Source organism: Chenopodium album, chromosome 14 (genome assembly GCF_948465745.1).
Source record: "Chenopodium album chromosome 14, dcCheAlbu1.1, whole genome shotgun sequence".
Classification (NCBI taxonomy): domain Eukaryota; kingdom Viridiplantae; phylum Streptophyta; class Magnoliopsida; order Caryophyllales; family Amaranthaceae; genus Chenopodium; species Chenopodium album.
In genome coordinates, this window is record NC_137847.1 from 49,886,163 (window position 1) to 49,905,225 (window position 19,063).

Consider the following 19,063-nt stretch of genomic DNA (forward strand, 5'->3'; position numbering starts at 1 on the left):
GACCCGTATTGCTGCTGCTCGGGCTGAACCGGTGAAGATCGAGATGTCTGTCTCCTAACAGACGCATTCAGACGTCGTGATATTGCATGTCGAGCACCAGAACCCTCGATCTACATAAAATTAAAAAATAATCCGATTTTAGTAATAACAATAACCATAATAACCACAATAATAATAACAACAACAATAATAACAACAACAAAAACAACAACAAATACAAATTAACAACAACAAATATAACCTTAACAACAACAATAACCATAATAACAATAATAATAACACTAATATCAACAACTATAATACTAATCATAATTAAAAATATTAATAATAGTACTACTAATAACACTAATAATAATATTATTATAACAACAACAACAACAAAAAAAAAAATTAAACAACAACAATAACCATGAAAACCCTAATATCAAATTAGTTTAATAATAATACTAATCATATTTTTAAAAATAATAACACTAATAATAATTATAATAATAATAATAATGATAATAATAATAATAACAATAATAACAATAATAATAATAATAATAATAATAATAATAATAATAATAATAATAATAATATCAACAATAATAATAACAACAATAATAATAATACTAACCATAACACTTCAAAATAACAAAATCCAAAAAAAAAAAAAAACAAATTAACAACAACAACAATAACCTTAACATTAATAATAAAAACCTAATATCAACAAAATGATAAAAATTATCATATTTTTTAAAATATAATAAGCACAATAATAACAACAACAATAATAATATCAACAATAATCACCATAACACTTCAAAAAAACAAAAAAAAAAACCAAAATCCGAAAAAAAAAAAAATTAACAATTTTATTAACGGGCCAAAAAAAAAAAAAAAAAAAAAAAAAAAAATTGGAACTTCCGCCCAAAAATTCCGGAAGTTCCATGGAGGATCCGCCTGGAATTTCCGGATCCTCCATGGAACATCCGGAAATTATGGGCGGAAGTGTGACATCCGCCCAGAATTTCCGGATGTTCCATGGAGGATCCGGAAATTCCAGGCGGATCCTCCATGGAACTTCCGGAATTTTTGGGCGGAAGTTCCTGGATCCGAAAATAAAAAAAAAAAACAAATACCTCGTCTCCACCATCGCCGCCGCCGCCGCCTACGCCCCTGCCACCAGCGCCGCCGAAGGTCCTCCCTCCGAATCTCAGCCTAATCCGCCTCGAATCACCCATTTTCTTTTGTGTTTATGATGATTGTTGTTTTTTTAAAAATTGAAGAACAATTTTGGAATTTTTTTTTTTAAAAAAAAATTGTTTTAGAGAGTTAGAGAGTAAGAGAGTTTGAGAGTAAGAGAGTTAGAGAGAGAAGTAAAGAAGTGAGAAATGTTGGTCGGGAAGGAAAAACCGTATTTATATATTAGGGGTAAAATTGGAATTTCAAGAAAAAAGGGGAGCGTTACCCGGTAAAATGGGAACGACAAATAACAACCCCCAAAATAATACGGAGTAATTGTCAAGTTCCAAGTTCGTGTTGTCTTATCAGCAGTTCAGCCAGCCTTCTTTTCAGATTGTGTGAAACCATGTTGATTTGATTTATTCATACTCATTAATGCAATAGTTAGATTAATTTTACTACATATAATTGGATTTCCTAAGAAGTTTTTAAAAGTGTTACTAAAAAAAAAAAAAAAAGTGGTTGGTAATTGAAAAAGTGAAATTTAATTCACATTACAAATTTCTAAGTAGTTAAAGTGACTGAGGTTGCACCTTTTAATTACGAGGGTACGTTGATGGTTCAATTCCCACTAGGCCACTAAGGACACTTTGACATGTTATTTGATGGAGTGAATTGAAAATTAAACACACAAACTAAGCTATTAAAGGTACAGGGTAAAAGTGGTAACATCTTGTCCTTATTTCTTAGTCTTACAAGTGGTAAAACTATTTCAATTAATTGGTGTGGTGTAACTTGTACAGAGTAAGTAAATAAAGAAGGATGGATTTAAACTAAAGTGCATGCACACAAATTGTACGATACCTAATGTTAAGGCTAATTTAGAGGGTGGTTAAGTCCTAAGTAGGTTTAATAAGTTAAAAAAAGTGTTCATGTCTATAATATACACATTTAGTGCATTTTAATTTATTAACATATGTTTTCTTATTTGAATGATTTATATTAAGACATGTTTTGTTCACCTTATTTTCACTTGTTCAGTTTTAATAAATTAAAAACTTAATTAGTTCTATTTAGTTGAGATAAGTTCGGTTACGCAAAGTTCAAGTAAATCTAGATAGCTATTCAAAAAAAAAAAAAAAAAAAAAAAAAGTAAAAGTAGATTATTGAAAATCATGTGAATAAAACACAACCCTCACCAAAACTTATCCTATCTTATTAAACTTATCAAAACTGATAGCTTATTTTAAATTGAGCTTAGATAATCTTTATCAATCATCAGAACTATCTAAATTTATATTATTGCTGATCTTATTTGTTTTAATCTCCTTAAACAATCAAGGCTAATTTTCGCTCATTGGATAATTAAATAAATAATAATCATCCCTTAATGATCAAAATAAGAAATCATTATATCTTTGATGCACTTTACATTCGAATGTATATACCACGTTAACAACCTTTGGAACAAAGAAAAAAAGCTTGAAATTAGAGCTGATCAATATTAGCCTGATGGCCCGGCCAGCCCAAATTTGGGTGGGTTTTTTTTTTTTTTTTTTTTTTTTTTTTGAATAGATTGAGACAGTGTTTTAATGTATAATTTTTAGTTGATTTTTTTGGCCCGGCTTGGAAAGCCCGCATGGTTTGGCCATTTTGGGCTGGTTTGGGCATGCGATTTCTAGCCCGAAGCTTGGCCCACTCTAAGAAATGGGATGATTATTTTGGCCTCAGCCTCGGTCCAACCCCCTCTTTGATAAGGACTACTTGAAATGAAAACACAAAAAGAACAACACACTTTTTTAGTATGACCAACCACAATGTGCGGTAAGTTGACACATACTAAAACATTGATTGAGTAACCCCTGACTGATTGAGAAACCCTGATCCACACCGCGTGACCAACCACATATGATACTTTATGCGAAAAAAAAAGAAAAAAAAAAGTATAGCAATCGGAGTAAACAAAATAAAATTGAGAAACTACATAAATCGGAGTACTAATTACCAAATAGTATTTGTGTTTCACACTTTATTAGTTCAAAAGACATCTGTTTGTGTAATGCTGAAATTCCATCATAATATCATATATAGAAGAATTCAGTTTTGCAAAATTGATTACAACAAATCATATAACATCCAAAGTTTTACCACAAGCTATAAGTAAAAGGACCTCAATGCAATAGGGACAACAACAACAGCAATGTTTGAAGCTAATATCTTCAGCTTCCTATCTTTGAAATATCCCTGCCAAACACTAGAGTGGTTGCCCAGTTTACAGCAACACAGAATCTGTTTCTCCAGCTAAGTACACACGTTAGATATGCTGAGCGCCAAATCAGAAAGCTGAGGAACCCAGCAATGGAGATGCCCTTAGCATCCTGATGATAAAAAATACAATGAAAAATTCATCAAACAATAGATGTTAATTGTTAAGAAGAGAATAAATCACTCTAAACTTTTGTTATTCAAAATCGTAAGGAGTACCTTTGACTCGCGGAGATCAACTAGAGCCTTGTAGCTACCTACTGAAGCCATGCTACCAGCATGCTTGTAAACAAACGGTTCTCCCAAAGTAACATCTTTTGCTGAATAAGCCTTTCCTGCATTTTGCTTGGCCATGTTGTTGAATAGCTCAACCAAATATTTGCCTTCTCTTTCAGCCACCTATATGAGCAGATATATAGTTATACATTATAATTACAAACCAATCACCATTTCAAAAGACCGTGTTTGTGCATGAAATATGTGACCATCTAAGGATAAAGTCAAGAAAGTTTGATATGGGGTAAGAATACTGCAACAATAATAGTTTGCAGATAAGTTACATGAACCCTTCATTTCACCTCAAATGCTTCAATTTGGACCAAAACATTGATTCTTTTTATAATAGTGTAACACTTGGAAACACACCCATGTTTGACATGAAAATCCAAGTTTTAGCAGCATAGATTTGCAGAAAGGTATGCATTATTACCTGAGCTAAAGCAGGGAGAACCTTTCTTCCAGTTTGTTCCAGAAATCCAGCACAATCACCAAGAGCAAATACATCTTCCACTGAAGGAATTCGCAACCATTGGTCAATCCCAACCCTGAAACAGTCATGATTACCATAATTTTGTATTTGTCAAATGTTACTAACATCACAGCTGAAACAGCAGAAATGAAACCAAAATTTTGAGGCAGGTAAGGCACCTTCCACCAGGGCACTTTGGGAGATTAAGAGATTTAATAAACTCAGAAGGACCGACACCTGTTGACCAGACCAAAATGCCATAGGGTACCTCTGTTCCATCCATAAGTACTATCTTTTCCCTCTCAACCTCTTTCACAATCCCGCATTAGACACACACCCGACTGATGCAAAAATTTTATGTCAGATGTAATGAACTCGTAGACATTGCAAAGAATTTGATGATAGAAATATATGAATAACCTTTGTCAAGTGACTTGCAGCATATTCCCTCAATCCCACATCAAACGATGACAAAATTTCATTGGCCTGTTTCAAGGCAGGTAATTAGGGTGATACTGAGATTACAAGCAGAAAAACTAATGTCTAGAGAAGCAATAAGTTGAGTACATGATATACATACATACCTCAATAACAGTGACCTTGATGCGGTCTTTAACATGAGCATACCGCTGGCTAACATCTCCTTTTATAAAATCACTCAGTTCACCACTGAATTCTACACCGGTTGGACCACCTCCAACAATAACACAATGTAACAAGCGCTTCCTTTCCTCATCAGAAATGCCTAGAAAGACCAAAAAGATAAAAATTTAAACAAACTTGTTTATGTCATAAGCTGAAAGACAATACTATAATACCAAGCCTTACATCATGCAAGGAAAATGATTTTCCTCATACATTAAGGCTTGTTCATTCTTTCACCTGAAAACTCCTTAGCTGAGCTTATGTAAACCTTATTTTTTAGTTGTAAATTGAACTTGGCTGTCCTTATATGAACTTATTGGCCCTTATATGAACTTATTCACCTGAAAATCATCTTTTCAAGGCGAAAACAACAAGGCTGAAGTATTAAACTGACATCCAAAAACTCAATCTAAAAAAGAATGATGGCTTTTTAGCCTTGAACAAAAGATCTTAAGTAACAACCTGGACTCTGAGAAAGCATAAGATTTGAAAGAAGTTTCCTTCTTATCTCTTGTGCATGATTAACTTCTCGCAGAAAAATAGCATGTTCCTGCACCCCTTTAATGTTGAATGTCAGGGGATCAGATCCTACAGCAATTACAAGCTTGTCATATGCCACCCTAAATCGATGTCGTTCATTTGCTTGCCCCAAGTTCTCCACAGTTTCACAGTAAACCTGATTTACAAGAAAGATTGTTTTTAAGTCATATAGAAGTCCCTTGAAATGAGCAAAAATGAAAAAAAAAAATTGCTTAAACAGATGGTTTAATCCTAATCAACCCCTCCAAAGATTAATTGGTTGACTTACTTCATGTTTAGAGGTGTCAATACCAGTGCAGGAGGCCAAATAGAAATAGCAATTCGGATCCGTAGCAAGAGCAGACTGAATCTGACCCACAGGCTCAGCTACTGATCGAAATTCCAATGTCCCAACACAAGTTGAGGCAAGCAAAGGAGTAAAAACCATGTGGTTCCTTGGTGATATGCAAACAATATCATACATTTTGGTGTCAAGTCCCTTCATGAAACGGCATGCTGCCCAACCAGTTCCAAGGACCACAACCCTTGGCTTTTCCCCTGGCTTAGTTGCTTCTAGCCCCGGGTATTTCATACTCTCCGGCTCTGACACTGACTGCTGACGTGCAATCTTCTCTGTAGAAGGTACTTGAGAAGAGAGAGTGGCCTGGTATCCCCTACTTTGGAAACTGGGAATATCCATCTTACCAAAGGTGTATGGATTATTGTACTTGAGCATTGCATTTTCTAGTGAAGGTTGGTACTTGGAGAAGGAAATACCCTCAGATATTGCATCTTTTTCGGTTGTATAATTGCCTTTGGCACCTCCTGACCTTCTCAAGCCAGTCCTTGCAATTCTTGCAAATGCCATTTCGAGAACTTCTGGTTTTATTACAAGATCTGATGCTGCAAAAATTCCTATAAATCTACGTGCTTTAATATACTTAAATTTGCCCTGCAGAGAACAGATTCAAATCAGGTTTAATATCAATCATGGCATACTTGTGCAATAACGCGAAAACTTTAGCATTGATATAACTAAAACACAAAGGCTATTTCTGAGGATAACACCCAAACTCTACACCAAAATTATACTCTTCAGCTCTAGACGACATTAGCATTTTTAGAATGATACATTGTTAATAGAGCTTAAATGTTCCTCTCATATTTCGAATTGAAACTTATTCAAAATAGAGTTCAACCGAAGAACTGAATGTGAAGATTCAACATGATCCTATTTAGTCTTTCAAGAAAATATGGAGGCAAAGATGAAGAAATATGAATTAATATCAAGATTCCAGAATAGCAATCTCGAAAGATGTAAAAGAACCATCATCTATATTACCTTGACTAATGCTAAGAGTGATGCATTACCTAAAAATTAACATATCAATAACAGAATATAGAATAAACTGACATAACAGTAACATCTAATCTAATAAAACTTAATCACTAAATTAGGCGCCATAAACAAAAATTTTAGCAATGAATAATAAATCAAAGAAGTCACACTGGATCTACATTGAAGAATGCCTAAAGTTTTGTAACATTGAAAGACTAAAATGGACAGAGCTACTACTATTTTAAGCACATCATGTTACAAGCACTATATGCTAACCTATGCTAACAAAATGGACATAGATTATATATTATATACCATATTACTACAACATTTCATTAGCACGGTGCAACAAAGAGGGTCAGATGAACGCAATCTTACACTTTAACCTAAATGTACACTACTCCTTCTCGAGCTACATAGACTTAAAATGTCAGGGCTTGAATCCCTTGATACACCTTTCGTTCAAATGAGATTCTTACTTTATAAATCACTAATGTGATTCACAATGCTACATAGGATAGCTACACCTTAGCTTATAATTTAATCAACACGTCACAACTTTTTCGCTTATAAATTGAACAACTTTGATTATTGTTTCTAAAATTGTGTTACACTTGTTAGTTGTTACGACAACCTAGTAAATGTGGACATTCCTAATCACAACCTAGTTTGTAATCTATTGAACATACGAAGAAAATTGAAATCATAATACGTGTAATGAAACAATTGAAATGATTAAATATAGAAAAATGAAAAACTTGTTAGAACAATTATAAAAAGAAATTTTAATAAGAATTAAAAGTAAAGGAATATTACTGGGGTTTGTAAGAAAACAACTTTCTGTTTGGCGGCTGGTGAACGGTGATGAAATCATGAAAACTCCTTCATAAAAAATAGGAAAACACAGGCATTTTATAGCACACTAAATTAAGAATGTATTAATAATAATTTTTTTTGCCAAAATTATAATAAATAAAAAATGGTAATAGAGTTTGTCTAAAAAAAAAAAAAAAATGGTAATAGAGGAGTAAAAATATTACCAAAAAAATAAAATATGGAAGGAGATCTGAAAAGGGAGGCTTGGGCAAGAAGAAATTTTCCAATTAAAAAGGAATAATAAATGTTTCAAGTTGGTATTATTAATTAAAATAAAAAAAATTGGTTGTCGTTGGTTTTACCTTTATAATTTTGGTTTGTTCAGATTCAGTAAGAAGGTACAAAACTTTACGGAAACACAATGGTAAGTAATTATTTTGTCTTTGTTAAATTTGTCTTAATGGCTGCTACTACTGTATAAAATTTCACACATATATTGTTATGTTTTGTAATAAATAATCATAATATTCGCTAAGAGTGAGGGATAGTTCAACTAGTTACAATTTTTCAACAAATTATATGAATCTAAATATTGTACAACGCTTTGGTAAAATAATAGATGCCACTTTTATACTTACATATCAATGAATTATGAAATCTAGACATGAAGGGGAAAAGAGGATGAAATTAGTCTTGTAGTTAGCCAAAGACTATTGAGTTTGTTGCAATTTCTTTCTTTTGCCGATCATCATAAGGTTAAGGCAAGTGATCTTATGTTGCTGCTATCATTACTGCTTCATGACCTTGGTTGAACACCTTGTTTAAAATCATGGCTAATCGAACCCCTCCTTGTGCAATACGTTTCATCACGAAAGGCAGCCTTGAATTGAAGTATTCATCTATAATGAACCACATCAAAAATAAATACATGTTAGCAGACAGTGGCAGATTTTGGCCGGATATATTACATACTACGTATATTGGAGGGGCCATGATTTAATTTGAACATCTAACCTCTCGTTCAAAACTAATCACTATGTCACAACATAACATTTTACAAGTACAATAAGGTTCAGATGATGAGACGTGTCTAGTTTTAATGGATATGAAAAGAGTACAAAAAACTAATTGGTTACCTGAAAGAGTTACGCCAGGCTCAGCATCTTTGTAACCCCATTTACAAGCTATGTTAATGCTTTCTGTGGCATACCTATATGGCAAGGGAAAAACAAAAAATCTTATGTAAATAATTACTTGATAAAATGCAAAATAACATTTCGAATGAAAATTTTATAGTCAAAATAATCATACTTGGTTACACAAGTATGAAGACTATTGCAATCTGTCCAATGTGAGACATCGTCCGACCATATTCCCTGTAGTAAAATTAAGGCAATCCATAATTTAGTACATTATTTGTTCATTACAATTATGATTTACAGGAATTAGTTATTTGTTATGAGTTATGACAAATTGCAAATAATGAAATAAATAGTCATGTATAAGTAGTCTTACATTAGTGAAGTTTCCTACAATGTCTTGTTGTAAGAGATCCACGTCGTTTTCATAGTAATCTTTCAAGGCTGTAAGAATTATCTCTCTGTCCCATACCTGGACAATACAATAGCAACCATGTTAAAGGTAATAAGTTTTTACTACTGATGAAACGCGACAACTAAAAAAAAGGCTCTTGCAGGCATAATCCATGTTTATGTATGAGGGATATACCCCTTGCAATTACGCACAAATCTCCATGATATAAACTAAGGTACCAAACATTCCATGAACTCAAACCCGAGTACAAAAAGAGTGTCATGGTGGTAACACTATTTGTGGTGGAATTGTTGCATTAAGATGTACTCCTTTTGTCCCTCTTTTTTCCCCATAGCTAATTTTTGGGTCAACTTTTAATAACTTTGACCACAAATTCTCATTAATGTATAAGAGATAATATAGTCAAGTGGGATCTTGTTGGATTCGTCGAATTATATATTAATATCAAGTTTTTATTATTTTTACACTTATAGATCTTGAGATATATACATTTTAACATGTATCTTGAAGACCGAGAAAATTCCAATGGAGCAAAAAAATAGGGACAGAGGGAGTATATATTTATGTTGAGAATATATAAATTGTCACTCGGAGTGTAAAATATAAATTCAAGAGCCAATCTAATAACATATTGTAAAAGAATTGGTATATAGTAGAATACATACATGATGGAGATTTGATTTATGTCTAAACCAACGTAAATCAATAGAATTTCCTCCTTCATCACTGGTATGCGCGCAATGTATTGGCTGTTACAATGATTAACATAAACTTAAATTAGATTTACAAAAATAATGATCAATTAAGCTTAAAAATCTATATATGATGGTTAGCTACTTGGAGATCGAGAGTAGTGAGAATTTCGATCATCACATACATACCTGATGAATATCTCCCATAAAGTGTGACAGAAATAGCAATGCCTCAGTCATATTATCTGCATTTTTTAAGGTACACCACGTCAAAAATAGCTGTTTTGTTCATTCTAAGTAATTTGAGACGAAGTGAGTATTGTACTTAACATGTGCACGCTAAAAAATAACAGATATTATAAACGAGTACAACAGTAAATTAAAAAGATCAGATCTAACATCGTCGATCAGCAGTTCCTTCGCGGTAATGCTGAAGTTGAGAGGTGTAATTTTGAATAGCACCAGCAACACACATATCCTCCACACCATGTTGATCATGACAATCCCCTATAAATCAATCCAACCATATTATTACTGAAGACATACAAGTACATACTAATCGCGCTTATGTTATCAGATGAGATAAAGCTTAATACTACGTAATCTAATTGTAACTGTGTTCGAGTGCTTACGTTTATAATTGAAAGAACAAGAATCATCAGGAGTATCAATGAAGTGAAGAGGGCTAGTCCAGCGGTATTTGTACCAATGCCTCACTTGGTCTGGCCAAACACATAACGCCGATAAGTTACCATTTAGATTGTCTGGTAATAATTTCTTCACTGCATCTAGTGCCTCTGTTTCCAACAGATCCTGCATAGCACAGTTATTTACACAATGTTGTTTAATTTAACTTCCCATTATTTTAATCAATTTTGTTATACATTAAATTAAATGTGGGCTAGATATATTAGAAAACAACAATCGATATTGGTCATTTGGAGCATCATACACGTGACACGTACACAACATCTAATGTATGATATATACGACTTTGCAATGTACTTCTAAATGATAGATATATCGTACAAGGAAGGTTGAAATGTGATAATAATCCAACTACAATTAGAGACTAATTAATAAATAAACCGGATTTTGCTGAAAGATAGTTTCTAAAGATAGTAAATTATGTAGTTGCTTATACTTCATCCTAATAGAAGCTCTGTACTAATATCTGATGAGTTCCTTGGATTGTCTGTTTTAAAACATTTGGAGTCAGCTTAACTCAAGACTGATTTTTGAGTACAAGGCAAGCAAGTTCTAAGTATTACGACAACAAAAGTTCATCACATCACAAAGTTGGTAGGGTGGAAAATGACTCAAGCCATTCGACGTAAGCTTCTATGTTGTACAAGGGAAATATAATTTGTTGGCGTTACATCACTTAGCTTGTATGCAACAAATTGCTAACGCGTAGTGGTGTTATCAATATTTATTAACGACATTAATAACCAATGAAAACAAAACTCGTACTATCTCTCTCTTTTTTCTCCTCGGTAGCTATTCGAAAATTTGCTTCCTAGCTAGATTTTAAGACTTACGAGATATAGTAACATGAATTAAGACTATCAACGATAATAGTGAACAAAGGAATAAAAAGCAGCACCCTAATACCAATATAATAGGTTAGAGGATTAACATGATATATACTATGCTACAACAATTTCCATTGAAAGAACTAGTGAATAATAAGATCATTACCTGATATCATTGCATATACTCTGTATATTTTTTGGCTTAAAACTTGAGAAGTAAAATAATAAGTAGATTTAGCTATTTATGTGCTAAAAGTGCTAGCTTAGTTTAGTTTACGGTTACACTATATATGTGAAGCTAAGGCAACCGATAATTAGAGCTAGATTGATTTAGAACAAAAAGAAGGAACATATAAACTTCATTCCTAAATCTATTTATAATGCAAAGCTTCTATAAGGCCGTCTCTTATATGTACTAGACCTCGTGTTTTTCAAGAGTGAATGAACAAAAACGGAGTAACACACCACGAAAAAAGAGCGTAGTAGTAGCTAACCTGAGCAATTTTGCAGGTGATGGTGTGACCCTCTTTGCTCCATGCTTGAACTCCAGCAATCAAGATCAAGCAATAAACAAGACAAGAAACAAAACACGTTGAACGCGACATTGAAAAACCTTTATTCTTATTCAACATGAAACAACTTAATTAATCTCAATTATGCAACTTATGAAATTTATGTGATACTATATATGACTCTCCAAATGAAAGCAACACACAAGTAGACCTATGTGTTATGGGTTGGCAGACCAGCATTATATATAGATACATGTCATATAGTTGTTAACATTGAGTACAAGTCTCATTTATCAACCATTTTCAGTCCTTGAGTAACTAATAAGTTATGACTTTGTACAAGCGAATTAAGCATATTCTATCTATTATAACAGCATCTTTTCCTACTAATTAATTTATTTTAAGGTAAAAATAGATGGCGCTTTTTATGTTCAATCATGTGCGACTCAAAATTATAAGAGTCCATGAGCTAAGAAAATTTGAATAATAGCTTAATAACGTATGGAACAAGAACAAGACATGCGTGTAGTTATAAACTAGTTAAGTCGTATTATATTATATGATTGTATACATAATTTTGTATCATCTTATCCAATCCAATGTTGATCTCAATAGTCACATTGTCCTAAACTCTCAACTTCTCAAGAACTCGCGACCAACTTTTTCATTGTGACATTATTGCTCAAATTTTTTGCTTTGGTTATACATACACCAATGGAAAAGCCTTCTCGAAACAAAATTTTTAGGGTCTGTTCTCATTGACTGAACTGAGTTGAACTGAATTGAACTGAACTTATTAGAGCTGAACTGAATTGAACTGAGTTGAAATGAATATTTTATGAGAGAAGGAAATTAGGAGCTGAACTGAACTGAACTGAAAATAATCTGATGAGAACAGGGCCTTAGTCGTGTGACTACATGATTAATTAAAAGCCAACAATAATTATATTTAAAAAGAAAAAAAAAAGGAAAAACCAATTGTCAAACAAGCCTATGAACTTAACAATTAAGGATTAGAAGGAAAAATAAAATGAGTCAAATGATGTTTCTTTATTAAGGCAATTGATTTGTATTGTACATAATGCTTGATGTCTGAACAAATGCAACTAAAGTATTTTACAACAACAAATACATTCACTGAATTAATCTGTATTTGAACGAATAATATTACATTTTTCTTCGTACAGGCATTTCAATATATACATGATCCAGTAACTTCTCCATAGATTACCTCAATATGTACAGCAATGAAGAATGATGATATGGTTTTCTCCAATATGTCTGTGTCGTTTTAAAATAAGAATTGAACGATGCAGTCTCATGCAAAACTGACTCCTTGCTCTCCTTTTCCCGCATTGGAGATCAGCCCGCAAGAGCTATTAAATATACGGTTGAGAGTAGCTGCCAAGCGAATTCCGCCCTGAGCCAGCCTCCTTTCCACTATGGGTAGCCGAGTGAGGAAGTATTCGTCTATGACACAAAATGAAGACAGCAGAAATCTAATTAGATAAAGAATGAGGAAGTATTCGTCTATGACACAAAATGAAGACAGCAGAAATCTAATTAGATAAAGAAAACAAATTGAAAACATTCTTTGTACGACGCTACACCGTAATAGTGATACGATGCAAATGATCATAAATTCCATCTCTAGTCCACCTTTAAAAAGTAAAAAAAAATAAAAATAAAATAAAATAAAATAAAAATAAAAAAACACTCTAGTTCACCTTCTCACAACTTGATTAACCCAACATTCAGGCAGTATATACTATTACTTATTCAAGAAGCAGTAACAAAGCAGAATTGGAATCAGATAGTCTATACTACTTATTCAAGACTAAAAGGTTAAGTAAAAGTAGGAGGTGTAGGGGGTGAGATGAGAGGAGGAGGCTAGACTAAATTGCAAATTTAGGGTGCTTCAGCTTCAGACATTTGCTTTGATTCCTATGTACCGTGAAACACTCACCAGATCTCCATTCTCCAGTATACATGAATTGGGATAAGAAGGCTAACAAGCAGCACAGAAGAAAGAATCAATCTACTGAGAAAGCAAGAAAACCAAAAGTCCAAAAGAAGCTAATTTGGAAAGGGTTCTAGAGATCAATCTGAGTAGCTTAATCAGTTCTCGCTCTATGTTTTATTCTGACCTTCAATTTTTATAAGGGTTTTCCTGTCCAAAATCTTATGCAGTACTTGTTTTATATGCTTTACTCCCATTTTTAAATACAGAAAGAACAATGGATTCCACTGTGCTGTGACGTATGAGGGCCTTATTCCTTTCAGAAGGTCAATTTGTGGCTGTAAATGTTCATTAGTCTTGCCTCATACCAGCAGTATGCAATCTAATAGTCTTGCTAGTCAAGAGACCATGAAGCACATAATTTTGTAATACTCACCTCCCAATACACTTCCTGGTGTGGCATTCCTGTATGCATATTTGCAAGCAAGTTTAACGCTCTCAGATGCATACCTGCAGGAGGACATTCCGTCGTAAATCTTTAAAATTACAAGAGACTGCTGTCTTTTATAGCCATACTATTGGCATTTATAGTATCGATGGTTCTTGTCGCCTTCTGCTTTCATGAGAACAGAATGTTTTGAGCTTTGCAGAACAAAAATTCTAGTACATGAATTGCACAAAATTCCCATATGGCCTATTTCCAGATGACAAACAACGTTTAAGAAGATTTCCAATGAGCATACTTACGGATTTGGACAAACTGTGCAGTTTCCATCACATTCTTCCCATGACTCAACATAGTTAGACCAATCCTCCTAAAATATCCAAATGGAAAGAAATAGAAACGTTAAAGGGAGGTAGAAAGCAAGAACAAGTTAGTGAAACAGCAGATACTGATAAACGAGAAGAGAGATAGCAGCATTTTGTTGTTTTTCCCCTCTCTTGAGAAGAATTTATATGGAATGTGAATCCAAGATATTGTAGAGACACAAATTATCTTGCTGAATGATAGCTCTACAAGTTTTGAGCATGTTGATGGACTAGAAGACTAATAAATTAGCAGAAATCCAAAAGTTGGTAGATACGTAAGCATACACAATTTGAATCTTTGCAGAAAATGGAATCTATGTTTAAGAAGTTTTATTATGCAATGAAATATTCAGTTATTGTAAGACAACATTCAATAAAAGAAAATTTACCGTTATATTTTTATGCATGGATTCTATCATGATGTTCAGATCTGAATCATAGAACCTCTTCAAGGCAGTATCAATGATTTCAGTATCCCACACCTGAAACAAACACAGGCAGTTTAAGATGGATAAACCCTGCACAATTTTATTCAGTATGATTCTACACTGTTGAATTAGTAGTTACCTTACTAGTTTAAACTACACAAACATAATGATTAACATTCCCTGGTGTGAGGGTGCGAGATATTAATATTAGATGTTAATTACTTTCTGTGCAGACTACACACTACAGTAATCTTTTCTGTCATCAGTACACATATATTCATGTAATTCAGCCAAATGAAAGGAAATCTCATGTCCACCTCATGATGTATTTTAAAATTTGATTGGCTTCCATCTTAACGTCATTCACTGAATTCATAATCCATAAAAGGAAATGGGAATCATGGGACACAGAAAACATACATGGTGCAAATTTGCCTTCCTGCGATACCAATGAAGATGAATTCTGTTCCCTCCTAGATCGCCAAGGAAACCACAATGCAGAGGCTACACAGGACAAACCCAAATAACTGCTTGTTTTACATAGATACAGTAATTAGTGAATACACACACCTGTGACAACTATTAGGTCAAAAAGATAATGGAAATAAGAGATAGCTTAGACACATAAAGAAGAATTCATTTCCAGTAGGAAAAATATTGCCACAAACCCTTCTTCCTGTGTCAACTTGTCTAAAAAATGACTTGAAAGCTTAGCTTGACAATAAGCACTGTAAAACTAAAAAAAAAACCCAGAATAAACAAATTTACATTCAAATGCTAAAATGAAACCATAACCAGAAACTTGAATAAGAGCACTTGATAGTAACATTTTTCTATCTTAAGCATAAAATTTAGTCCTGCAGATCACTTGACTAAGAAATACATTATACATATATTTGTATATATTGTGCAGAGTTTTTCAATTTTATATTCTGCATCACTATATGCAATGTAGGACTTCACTGCTACAAAGCCTATTTAACAAGGAAGAGCACTAACCTGGTGAACATCACCAACAAAATGAGACAGAAACATGAGAGCCTCGGTCAAGTTATCTGTATTTAGTAAATTATCAGTTCTCAGCATCGCAGACAGAGCTAAAACGAGAAGATTTTGGTACTCATACATCTAGATTTAGAAGCTGAGTTATGGCATGCTGACATTAATTGCAATGTATAATTGTAGGTCGCCCCAGTCACACATCTATTCTTGCGTCCAGAAGAATCATGGCAGTCTCCTGCAGAATACAATCCAAACATTGTAAGAGTAAACAAATATAGGAAACATAGTAAGGTAGAAAAACATGTAAATACACATGTTACAGCCAGTGTCAAGCCAACTTGATCAGGATTAAGGAAACAAGTATTCGAAACATATTTTTCAATTTGGAGGCCTTAAATTGGCCAAATGTCACATATCCGCAATCAAGTTTTTGCACTAATTCAGATTGTGAAAGATAGGCAATTATGCAGACTGAAGATGAGATCTGGCAATCAACTTACTGGCGTAGTCATAATTACACCTGAAATCAGGTGTATCAACAAAATGCAATGCACGGCTCCAGTAATAGTGGGAACGAACTGCAAATAAATCAGCCCAGGAGCAGACAGCAGCTAGTTCTCCTTCAGCAGACTTTGGGAGCAGTTCTTTTACAACAGCCATGGCATTTTCAGTAAGATATGCCTGAAATATGAATATTCACATGAGAAAATAATCCTTTTCCTTGCTTTTCATTCCTTATTTATTTTTAATGGGTTTTATATGACAAGAAAAAAATTAGTGCTCCAACCTCCAAGAAGAGACAACAATGAGCAGTATGACAGGCTGTAAAAAATCTGGACATGAGAGGAACTGAGGAAGGGATAAACTAATCCAGAGATGTCACCTCTTAGTATCAAATGAGTTTCAAAGAAATTAAATAATACTTGGCAGTGACAGGAGGAGAATTGTTCAAGATGATCAATATATAGCACGTAGCAACTTAATATTTCACTTGAACGGATTTCAATTCTTGGCTGGTCAAGCAAAAGTTGAAACCCATATAAAATATAGAAAATTATTCCTTTTGATGTAACCGGCAAACTAATCAAAGCCTTTGACTTTTGATACAAAGTTGCAAATTGACAAATCAACTCAGCTGCTCCGCAGAGCTTAAACATATGGCAAATAGAACTGAGACCCATGCTATCTGAAATTATTGCAGAAATCTCTCAAGTGGAGCTGAGCCATATTAAGTATCAGAGTATCCTGTGCTGGGTTCTAACACTAAAATATATCAAACCGGGCAACATCTAGCCACAAAATTGATATTCAGGTGGTTTTTCTTTGCCACAAAAATGTGAATGATGTAAAACAAGAATATTTTTTTATGTAAACTAAGTACACTTGTAAGCTTTGAATTGCCAACACCAAAATATAATCACCCAGGGGATAATCCAGCCAAATCACATGCCTATTATATTCGGAGTGATCAGTGTGCATTCTTAACCACTTCTATTTACTCGAACCACAGTAGCCGAGCAAAGTATGACACTTGGTCACAGCAATAATCCAAGCTAGAAAAATCATCAATTCAGAAGCAAAGCCTTAATCCAGCATCTTAATCTACCGTCCAAAAATTAAGTTCTCACTGAAGGAGTCATACCACAACACCCCCACACAACAATAATAAACCATCAATAAATTTATCTATCTTATCTTAGGTGCATCATTATAATAATGAACCATGCTGCACAGTTTAGTACTCTACAATCAGAACTAACCAATACTTAGATAAAATTAAAGTATTTGTAAATCAACATTAATTCATCAATCATTACTCAAAAATCAATTGAAAAAAATAAATTAGCAAACAAAAAATATTAAATCAAATTTTCAAGAATTATACAAAATCTACCTTAATTTTACCTCAGCAATTTTGCAAGTAACATAATGACCATGCTGTCCCCAACCAAAACTACCAGTAACCAGCTGAAGAAACACAATTGCCATCCCACTAACCCATGAAAACTTGGACAACCCCATTTTCCAATTACCTGCACATAAATTAAATTTTAAAAGAAAAAATCTTAATTAGCAGAAATTAATACCCACAAAAAATAAGGAAAAAGGGTCATAGAATATTACAGTATAAAATTGGAAATGAAATGAAACAATTTTCACCTGTTCTTCAATTGCTACTCAAAACCCAGAAAAGTCAACACTTTGAAGATTGTACTGGTGCTGAAGAAACAGCACCTAAGTAAACTGCAAATTATTGGTCATAAATCATACTGTAATAACTAATAAGCAAAAGAAAATTCGGATATTATTATTTGATCCCCGTTTTTATCAGAGTGATCAGTGCGCATTTTCTTTCTTTTGGAGAACGTTTCCCGTCTAATTTCTTTGACCTTTACTTTTTTGTTACTTATACGGAGTTTTTTTTTTTTTTTTTTTTTTTTTTTGGTGCGTGTGAGAGAGAATTCTAAACTGTATCTAACAAAATCTATCTAAAAATCTTTCAAAAGTAGTTTTGGGTTTTCGCTTGGTGTTTATAAAATGATTAATAAATAACAAAACGATTTGTCTAATGTGTGTTTATGGGTACATGTTAAGTTATAAAAAGGGTAAATTATATTAAAAATCTTTAAAAGTTATCAACATTATTTAATTAATCAACAAAATATTCTCATTAAATTTTTTAGAACAATTTATAGATAATGAATCTTTTATACTATTTCTTATTTTGTGCTTATGGAGTATGGGTACACGTTTTCCATGGGAGATACACTTTTTTATCAAAACAAGAGATTTACTTTATGTTAACATTATGTAACAACTTCAAGGCCTCGAGATTACAATGTGTTTTTGCTTTGCTATTATAGACAAGCTTTGCTAGATAGTAGCATATACTTCACATAAATGATGAGGTTACTACTTTACTTTCCCCAGAAGTGCCTGAAATTTTACTCACAATCAACAGTTCCCATCTATTTCCTTAGAATGTTTCAGTGGGCTAACAACTTCCATATTCGATATCTGGAAATGGCAAACACAAAAGATAAGTTGAGCAGATTCCTTGTGTATTC

General features: G+C 33.2%; 2 protein-coding genes and 1 pseudogene across 4 annotated transcripts; all 3 read right to left on the minus strand.

Moving 5' to 3' along the window:
• Nucleotides 1–3,168: 3,168 nt before the first annotated feature.
• On the minus strand, nt 3,169–6,215 carry LOC145579455 (internal alternative NAD(P)H-ubiquinone oxidoreductase A1, mitochondrial-like; annotated as a pseudogene). The gene is made up of 8 exons (XR_014099148.1): nt 5,637–6,215; nt 5,291–5,504; nt 4,768–4,928; nt 4,604–4,669; nt 4,363–4,524; nt 4,145–4,259; nt 3,655–3,834; nt 3,169–3,548 (listed from the first exon to the last, which is right to left on the minus strand). The product of XR_014099148.1 is annotated as an internal alternative NAD(P)H-ubiquinone oxidoreductase A1, mitochondrial-like (transcript).
• A 1,795-nt stretch (nt 6,216–8,010) lies between these two features.
• Nucleotides 8,011–11,995, minus strand: LOC145579456 (endonuclease 1-like). Its single transcript, XM_081636705.1, has 9 exons — nt 11,778–11,995; nt 10,381–10,561; nt 10,148–10,255; nt 9,938–9,993; nt 9,722–9,805; nt 9,018–9,113; nt 8,814–8,878; nt 8,639–8,712; nt 8,011–8,401 (listed from the first exon to the last, which is right to left on the minus strand). The coding sequence occupies exons 1-9, from the start codon at nt 11,913–11,915 to the stop codon at nt 8,274–8,276; spliced, it is 930 nt and encodes a 309-aa protein (XP_081492831.1). The 5' UTR covers nt 11,916–11,995; the 3' UTR covers nt 8,011–8,273.
• Nucleotides 11,996–12,826: 831 nt separating this feature from the next.
• Nucleotides 12,827–18,383, minus strand: LOC145579457 (endonuclease 4-like). 2 transcript variants are annotated; one of them, XM_081636706.1, is made up of 10 exons: nt 18,156–18,383; nt 17,901–18,028; nt 16,496–16,676; nt 16,120–16,230; nt 15,993–16,048; nt 15,414–15,497; nt 14,955–15,047; nt 14,503–14,570; nt 14,192–14,265; nt 12,827–13,265 (listed from the first exon to the last, which is right to left on the minus strand). In XM_081636706.1, the coding sequence occupies exons 2-10, from the start codon at nt 18,015–18,017 to the stop codon at nt 13,114–13,116; spliced, it is 936 nt and encodes a 311-aa protein (XP_081492832.1). In that variant the 5' UTR covers nt 18,018–18,028; nt 18,156–18,383; the 3' UTR covers nt 12,827–13,113. The 2 variants fall into 2 exon arrangements, with proteins under 2 accessions (XP_081492832.1, XP_081492833.1); XM_081636707.1 differs by lacking the exon at nt 18,156–18,383 and having other exon boundaries at nt 17,890–18,022.
• Nucleotides 18,384–19,063: the final 680 nt, after the last annotated feature.